General features: G+C 39.1%; 1 protein-coding gene across 1 annotated transcript; it reads right to left on the minus strand.

The window, feature by feature from the left end:
* Positions 1-1,548: 1,548 nt before the first annotated feature.
* LOC120310792 (selenoprotein Pb-like) lies at positions 1,549-7,851 on the minus strand. The gene is made up of 6 exons (XM_039349589.1): positions 7,710-7,851; positions 6,174-6,237; positions 5,651-5,887; positions 4,898-5,110; positions 4,155-4,293; positions 1,549-3,020 (listed from the first exon to the last, which is right to left on the minus strand). The coding sequence occupies exons 1-6, from the start codon at positions 7,834-7,836 to the stop codon at positions 2,796-2,798; spliced, it is 1,005 nt and encodes a 334-aa protein (XP_039205523.1). The 5' UTR covers positions 7,837-7,851; the 3' UTR covers positions 1,549-2,795.
* Between the last annotated feature and the right edge of the window lie 1,702 nt (positions 7,852-9,553).

Here is a 9,553-nt window from a genome sequence, read left to right on the forward strand (position 1 = left end):
CCTTTCTGGGGTGGGAATTACAACTTGTTACTTTGTATCTGGGGGAGGGAACTTCAGTCTTGGGTTCAACTATGTAAGTGCCAGATACTTTGTTTCCTGAATAAAATGTTCTTTAAGGAAGAAATCTTTGCCTTGAAGTTCTTTTAATTGGTTCCATCTATTGGAACCATGACAATCACTGCAGTTGTTAATTTAGTAACATGGCTGTTAAGTGAATCTGGCTTCCCCATTGACTTTGCTTATCAAAAGGTTGCAAAAGATGATCACACGATCTTGGGACACTAGCAACGATCATAAATATGAACCATTTGCTAAGCGTCTGAATTTTGAATCACATGATCAAAATGCCTGGGGATACTGCAAAGATCACAACTGTGAAAAAGGGTCATTTTTCTGTTGTAACTTTGAATGGTGACTAAGTGAACTGTTGTAAGTCAAGTACTACCTGTATTTCCCTGCCCTGAAGTCTACAAGGCACTGATAACTTTCATAATGGGGAAGCCAGATTCAATTAAGCTATTCAATTAAGCTATTTTCCAAAGCACCTGAAGGCAGGACAAGAAGCAACGGGTGGAAACTAATCAAAGAGAGAAGCAACCTAGAACTAAGGAGAAACTTCCTGACAGTGAGAACAATTAATCAGTGGAACAGCCTGCCTCCAGAAGCAATAAATGCTCCAACACTGTAAGTTTTTAAGAAGAGACTGGACAGCCATTTGTCTGAAATGGTGTAGGGTTTCCTGCCTGAGCAGGGGGTTGGACTAGATGACCTCCAAGGTCCCTTTCAACATTACTACTATTACTTACCAACTGTGTTACTAACTTAACATCATCCAGCAGCAACATCTGCCTATGGAGGGGGGAAGAGTCAAAAACAGCAAAAAGGTGGCTGAGACTATTGAAGCTCCAGCTTTTTTTTTTTTTAAACATGCATCTCTGGCACAATTAAAAAACTGTGGAGCTTCAATCATGCATTTGCAGCTGTGGTTTTTGCTGCTTTGACCCTATGCAGATGACCATGCAGTGGATAGTGCTGGATTGACAGCTGAAAAACTCTGGTTCAACATTCCATTCCATGAAACCAACTACTCTTGGGGCAATCACTTAATCTAGCCAAACTCAGAGGATTTTTGAGAAAATAAACCAGAGGGGGAAGAACATGTATGTCACTTTATTCTTATACCAGGGGACAGATATAGTTAAAAAAAAAAGAAACAGCAATTTCTTCTAAGTGAGCTGCTGTTATAGAGAAAAGATGAAGTCTGTTAAAGGTTAAGCTTTAGCAAATATTTTTTAACCATGTTAACCACACTCATATAATTCAGGGTCTTTGTGCAATTTGTTGTAAAGGCAAACAAGACATAAAGTAGGGAAAGATGTAAATCTATCGGAAGATTTTGATAAGGAACGCATGACTAGGAATAATTTTTAAATTTGATGCCCAAAGCAAAAATGGGTTTGGTCATATTTATTTGTGCATGTGTTTTAAATAAAAGACTTTGCTTTAATTTGTAATGCTTTTGATCCATGAAGATATTGAAAATTAAGATTTCAAATGCAATTTCAGATAGTTTATTTCCACCAGAATGCAGTATTATTTTTACTCAATACATGATGTATCCACTTTCATTACTTTTTTTGCCAATATGTCAAGAATAAACTTTCTTCACCAGTTCATCTCATAATGTTCTGCCACTTATTTAAGTTTCACCCCAAACCTTCTGACTACATATGGTGAATCGTATATAGAAGCAAGTAACATTTCTGTAAACCTAGTTAATTACATTTTATTCTCTTGATTCTAGCAAACTTTTTGTTTTCAGGAACACCACATAAACCACAGTCCTCAAATTAGCCATCCAAGTCCATGCGTATTAATGTGCCAAATTTATTTCCATTGCCCTCACTTAGTCTGTCACCCTTCCTCAAATCCTAATTCTGATCCTCATCCCAGCTTTCCATTTTAGTTAACTACTTTTCTGAACAGTTTCAGACTGCAGTGACTAATATTTAGGTTACACTGCATACTTCATTGAGTACAGAAAAGTAGGAACTGTAAAGGTGAGGAATCAAAACTGATTTCCCAGCAGCAGCAGACTAAGTACATACAGAAATAGAGAATATTTATCGCTCAGGATTGAATTGTGGAGTCCTTGCTGCTCCCTATGCTTGGTGGTTTTCTTGCACAGGTTTCATTAGCAAACTAGGTAACATCATATGGACTTCTAACTCACAGAATTTGCAGCCAGTGCTGTATGGAAAATTCTGGGAGCTTAAGTCCGCATAGAAGATAGGTGTGGTAGTGAGAAATACCAATCTGTGCTTCCACAAAATAGTCTTCTGAGAGACAATGTCTGAAACCTCTAGCTCACAGGTGTGAAACTGGCAGCCCGTGGCTGGATGCGTCACGCACAGGCCACACCCACTCTGGCTCCGCAAAGGCAAAAAAAGTCATGATACGTCACGATACATCACGTGACGTGATTGAGTTTGACACCTGTGTTCTAACTGTTCAACTTATGGGCTCAGCCCTGCCAATAAACCACTTGAGTTCAAGTTAATTATTGGTTACACCACAATGAAACAAAACCTATTATAGATTAATATGATGTTTGTCCCTCTGGAAATAATGTGGTTTACTCTGCTCTCTCTTATTGTGAGCCAACATGGAACCATTCCTTTGTGAGATGTGTAAATTTATTTCTTAGCTATTTCTTACATTGCTTGCTTAATTTTTTTTAGTGTAAGATTTGGGGGTTCCTAACAGTTGAGGGTGTATTTCCATACTGTAGCCATTTAGTGAGATTCCCTTGTGTGGTAATTAACTGAATGGTTTTGAGAATGCAGGGATGGTTGGGCTGTGTTAATTCCCCCATGATGGGAATGGCTCTGGACTATGTGTTTGAAGTTAGGCGTTTCTTGATTTTTCTTTTCAGGCTGACTTTTCAATACTTCCAGGCTCTTCACTTTGTCTCTGGGAGCCTCAGTTGTCATCATAGGAGTACTTGCTGCATTGTTCACCTGTGAAATAGTAGTAAATTCTGATATATTATAAGATGGACTCAAAAGGAAGCCAGATGGAACAGTTTAAGGGTGAAGGAAAATGACATATATTATTCTGAAGTGATCTACGCGCACAAAGCACTAACTGCCAAAGTGAATTAGTTTTGCAGAATATGATGCTAGTCTTCTAGCAAACATAAATTTTCTTCTGTTGCTGACTCAGTCAAGGCAATTTTTCTAATTTTAAGGAAGTGGTTTTAAAAAGTAAGATTTTTGTAACTAGGTGCTAATATTATAGATTTACACATAACAGATTAAAAAAAAAAGTTCAACTGTTTTATCCCTGCTTTGTAGACTATGACCTAGTTGGCTGGATTTGCATAACAAGCTAAGACACAAAGAAACCACATTTTGATTTGGCACAATTGAACCCGACCATTATGGCAGAAGATAGAAAGTACAGCTCCACAATAGATGTCACAGGAAGGAGGGACAATGAGTGCAAAGATACCCTTGCATTTTGATACAAATATCTATTACTAAATAGATTTCTCTCTTCTCAAACCATTTTTATTTTATTATATTTACTTCCTATGTTAGATAGACAAAAAAAAGTCCACAGGTGCAGAGAGATAAACTGCAGGTTTGCATGTCCCTTTAGCCTTGACCATCATAACCTGATGGTCTTTGACCTGATTTATAATTCCTACTTAGCCATAGTGGGTATTGGCATAGCATGATGTGCAAATAAAGTCAACTGCTTTTTATTCACCAGTCGTGGTTAAGCAAAGTAGAGTTTAACACAATGTGTGGATTCAGCCAATATGTAACAGAAACAGACCTAGATGTAAATAATTAAATCTGGGCCCTTTGTCTGATTCTAAAGTTATTCTTTCAGATCTTTCAGCACAGTCCCTCCTATTACAGCTAAAGATACAATTGAAATATTCCAGTTGTGCTTGTTCTTGTATACGGCAAAGGAAAATATGAAACATGGCTTCCCTTTTACTGTATTTCTCTCATCCTCATTGAATAAAATGTGCAATCAGAAAACTTGGAGAATTCTTAATTATCAAAAAATAAGCTGAGCAAATAAGAAATGTCCAACTTAAACAGAAGAGCTAAAGAGAGAGAGAAGACTTAAACTCTTACCTCTTGGCTGCTGTTCAGATAATACCAGGAACAATTGCCACAATAGTCTTTATGGTATGTGTAGCGCACAGCTGCCTCAACATATGGTAAGTGCAGAAAACTGTATGGCAACTGGATATGGAAAGTGAGCTTCTTGCACCTGCAGAACCCGGATGCCATGCAAGAAAAGTGCAAGAGTTTTATTTCAGAACGCTCATCCCTGCATGAACAGAAATGAATATAATTTGGCTGAGCTGACATTTTTATCAATGATAGAATGAGAAGAAAAGGTCCCTATCTGAAGTCAAGGAACATGCCTCTTGCCTTCTTTCCTCTACTGTATGTACTCTAAAGATAGGGTTGTGGGGGTTTTTTTTGGTTGTTTTTTTTTTTTTTTTTTTTTTGCTTTTAAGCTTTAGCCTAGTCAGTTCCTTTCAGCCCCCACTGTAGAATCGGTAGGAGATGATAAGGCTGAGCCCGAGAGAAGGGCCAAACACGTCATAAGTCTTGAGTGTCTGCGTGCCTGCAAGAAATCTAAGTCCAGCCCACCTTGAATGCCTTTCTTATTTCCAGCACATTTCCTTTGACCGTTCATTGGAGAGATTCTTGTAGCGAGCTTAAGCTTGCAATAACTCTTTATACTCCTTTGAACTGTCTGAATCTCCTGATTTCCCTGGTGCTTGACAGAATCCAAGAGTGTTATAATCATGTTGTATCTGCATATCCACTTGAAAGGATTCTTCCCTGTGTCAAGTGCTACTAACCTGTCGTATATCAGAAAGTCATCCTTGTTGCCCTTTAGAATTTGCCAGACATCAGGTTCCAGGATTTGTTGCTGGTAAACTGGAATGCCTTTGGGAGCATGTCGTTTGAGCTCCCAATACATTGCCCTGGAGAAAGGGGTCTTTTCATTCACAATCATGAAACTGACATTGGCCATACCATCGCCAGACAATTTCTCTTGCAAGCTGCCGAGGCTGGTTATAAAAAGAGCAATAAATAACATATAGGAAAAGACATGCAGAGATGTCATGCTCAGCCCCCACCCATCACTGATAGTGGAAATTCAGATATGTTGGGCTGCAACTCTCATCATTGGTTAGGAATTATGAGATTTGAAATCCAAGGCATTTGGAGGGATAAATTAGGAAGGATGCTTTGTATAATTTAGGATAAAATCTGTAGAGCAAGAGAAACCACGTTATTTGATGTCTCACTAAATGACCTATTACAGCTGAAATTTTTTAGAGATATCTGACTACACATTATGCAGTACTGAAATTCATGAGTTAAACTATAGCAATTCCTCTTCGTATATCACATCTTGCATATTACAGTCAAGGGCTCATTTGATATCTCGCTGAATAGGAATTGATGGAGAACCAATTTCAACAGTTTAATCAATGTTGCATTCACTTCAGTATTTTCCGCAGAAACCTCAATGCCAAAGACGCGGTTTCTGTTTAGGCTCTTTATAGCTCTTGAAGCAAACAATCTGCTCTATGGGCTGAACTCACCTGGCTGCTTGCTTGAGACAGAACTGTCAGCTGGCCTTCAAAAGAACCACCACTATCACCTGGCCCTCAATTCCAGCCATTGGGTCTATGCCATTTATCTCCCAGAGTGGAGCTGGTTGGCATATTCTGGTTTGGTTCTCAACCACAACCACTTCTGCTATTGTAGTAGCAATCACTAGTCCCAGCAGCAAGGCTTTTGTGGTCGGGGGCAGGTAGCCCATTGCAACCCCCTTCAGCCTACAAGAAAAGACAGCAGATTTAAGGATCTTTTCCAGAAAAATCACTTTCCATGGCATAGCCTATTTTGCACCACAGAAAATAAGCAATGCTATCCCATTATGCAGTGGAGTTAAGTCTTTAGTAATATGTTGAGGGTTGCAGCCTGGATGTTTGAGAGAAAGATCTCAGCAAGCCTTCTATCTCATCTACTATAGCTTTTATCACTTCAGAGTTACCTAAAGCCAGCTGCTCTGTTCATGAAAACATTCACGGACTAAATGTTTTGCAAATCCCTAGTACATACATACGTATCAACTCATCATGTTGTTCCCTTTTAGGCACAGTGCAGAAAAGGAATAAGAAATAGTCTGCAAAAGAAATTAAAGACATGAGATAAAACAAAAGAAAAATGAAATGTATATCTGATTTGTATCACTATTATCTACTACACCTATGGGAGAAAAGGAAAGAGAGAGGTGAGACATGCACCCAACTGGTTATACTAAAAGAAAAAATGAGGACTGAAAAAATATGGAGGAAAATTACATGGGTTGAGGGGAAGGGAAAGAAAATGGTGGTTGGATGTAGCTGATAAAATCGGCAAAAACCTTCTCTAAATAACGTGTACCATAATGTACCATAAGCTTTTTTCATTCATTTCCCAGTAACACGCTGAAAAGCAAAATTGTGGTCTGCCAAAAAGCAGCGCTGCACTTCCCAAATTTTTATTATTTTCACTTGTACCCTTTCAATCATAGCTGAGCTCTCTCCTTTTTGTCCCTGTTATCAATTAAGTTTAGAAGTTACATTTCCATTGATTGAAAAGGATACTCAGGTCTCTAGGAAATAACTCTGGGGCTCTAAGTTATAGACTTGGGTCCCACATGTTTAGCTTAAGAGAAGTCCTGATTTCATGAAAAAAAAAATACACATCAGGACACATCACAGATAACAGCAGTACAACCAAAGAGTGCAAATAAAAAAACCAAATATTTATTTAGATGGCTTTGTCCTGATCCTAGAAAAGAGGCAGTGTAGGAAGATAAAATTCTTTAGCTGAACCAGAGTTCATCCTCTTACTTTGGACAAATTAAACAGTTTTCTTTACCAATAGTCTTCCACTACTATCAGCCAGAAATGTCTGGAGCATTATCAGCAGCTCTATTACCAACAGCAGTGTTGACATACCCAGAAATCATTTATAGTGTTTCCCTCTCCCCATCTCCTTGATACTATACAACAGGTCTGCAATACTTGGCCTAGCATTGGCCTAGCAGTCCCCATTCCCTTCAAACACGCACTTTTCTATCCTCCTGCACTCAAGAAAATAATCTGGTAATAGTAAAAAGGGGCAGGATGTCATACTCAGAAAATACCTATGAAAAAACTTATAATGCCTTCCTGCTGCAGGATTCAAAACCTGTTACACTCTTAACCACTGAAGTCAGTCTGGGGGAAATCCCAAAGGTGCTTTTCAAAAGGCAACTGGACTTTCTTAGTTTTTTTTCTTTCTCTCTCTCTCTTGAAAACGTTTCACTTCTCATCCAAGAAGCTTCTTGGATGAGAAGTGAAATGTTTCCAAGACAAAAAAATAAAATTTAAGAAAGTCCAGTTGCCTTTTGAAAAGCACCTGTGGGACAACCATGACCTGGATGATTGAGAATCTCTGTAGACAGTCGTAGGGGTTCTCAACCTTGGCAACTTTAAGACTTGTAGACTTCAACTCCCAGAATTCCTCAGCCAGCTTTTCTTGGTGGACCAATCGAAAATCCTTAATCATCTGCAGAAATTAAATTCCCCTTCTTCCATATACAGAATTCCAAACAAGGTCATACTCTACCTTTTCCCTGGTGAATGTTGCCGTTGTTCAGCTCCGTCCACTGAGAAAACTGGGATTCTCCTGATGTTGCTCTGATGGGTCTAACCTCCCAACTCTGCACTGACCTCTGGTGTAAGTTAATTTTCATTCCAGATCTCTCCACCCAGAAGGGGCTGGGAGAAAGGAGATAGCTGGGGAAGAGCCAACTACAGGCGTGTCCCTGGAGATATTCATAGCATTAGGCTTTGTACTTACCACAGCCTGTCTCCCAGCTGTACTTGTTTTTCTCTCAGATTTCCTCACATAAGAAATACCGTGCACTGCCAGGCAGTGAATACAAGAAAATATAGCTTCGAAGGAGGGCAGCAGCTAATTCCTAATAATTACCAATATTTATGAAGAAAAACACTAAGACATGTTAACCAGCCTCACCATGAAGCAAAAGAGGTACCTGTTACAAATGTTTCAGAGGAGACAGTTTGTCTAGCAGAAGAACATTGTCAAGTTGACATTTTATTCCAGGTTCAAGTATAAAAATAATCCTGCCTAATGAAATAGTAGAGTGCAAGTAAACTATATGAAAAAGGAAGTCTGTAGGACAGACTTTTTATTATTAAATTTATTGGCCACCCATCTTTCCACAGGGCAACTCTAAAATAAATAAATAAACTGCTTCCTTTGCAGTTCAAGTTCATGTCCACTCTGGCTACTCTGGAAGCAGATATTGAATATTTGCTTGTGCCATATAAGCTGGTACATTTGATATTTATTTTCATAATACATTCAGGTGACCCTATACTAGGTACCATCCTATACTGAAAAGTTGTTTCTTAATGCTCTGAGTGTTGCTTGATACTAAAATCTACTAAAGCTAGAGTTTCTGAAATACTCAAACATTTGTTTGGTTTTGGCAGAGCATTCTAGGTGAACCCAGCAGCCACTATAGTCAGCAATCAATGCTTTATGGTATAGTGCGGTGTGTGATTCCAGTCCAAAGATGGCTAGCTGGTGTGGAGAAACCTATCAAACTGGCCTTGAAACTGAGTTATTTTATTTTTAGAGTACTATTCAACTGAAGAACAACAACATATAAATTAAATAAAGTGAATATTGGTTGTGGTTTGCATGACATGGTTCACCACAAGCTTGGCTACTTGCACAGACAAAACCATTCACCTGCTCCATGTATAGAACTTTAATATAGGTCTGAAACTTGTTCAGATCCCAAAATATGTCATTCTGAATTATTTTAACCTAGTTGAAGCACCAATTTACGATGCTACAGGAATATTATCATGTGAATATAGCCACTGAGGAAGTATTTGTTTTAACGGTCATTTTATTGGGGCTCCTAGATACTAACTTCTGCAACCCACCATGGCTTCAGTCAACTGTGGCTTTTAAATACAGGCAGCCCTCACCCCAGTAATTGGGATCAGGAAGTTCATCACTAAATTACACAGTTTAAGGAGCAATGTCATTGGACTATGTCAACTTACGACGGCAGTTTTGGCAGTCTCAGTTGCCATCAGTTGCAGCGTCCTGTGGTCCCATGATTGCCATTTGCAACTTCCTTAGGGCTTCCCCATTGACTCTGAGTATTGAAAATTCAACTTTGAGAACAACGCAAGTCACAGCTCAGTTTCCCCCCCAAGTGTGCTCACTCAATTCAGTGTATGGTAGGGTCTCTCATCTGCAGACTAAATACTCATTGCCTGCATCCCATCATCTAGAACAGTGGTTCTCAACCTGTGGGTCGGGACCCCATTTGGGATCGAACGACCATTTCACGGGGGTCGCCAAACAATGCAGTCCGCCATTTTTCCCCCCTTTTCCTTAGCTGTGCTACTCCCTTTTATTCTATT

This window comes from Crotalus tigris, unplaced genomic scaffold, assembly GCF_016545835.1.
Source record: "Crotalus tigris isolate CLP2741 ecotype Arizona unplaced genomic scaffold, ASM1654583v1 scf7180000018299.754606, whole genome shotgun sequence".
Classification (NCBI taxonomy): Eukaryota; Metazoa; Chordata; class Lepidosauria; order Squamata; family Viperidae; genus Crotalus; species Crotalus tigris.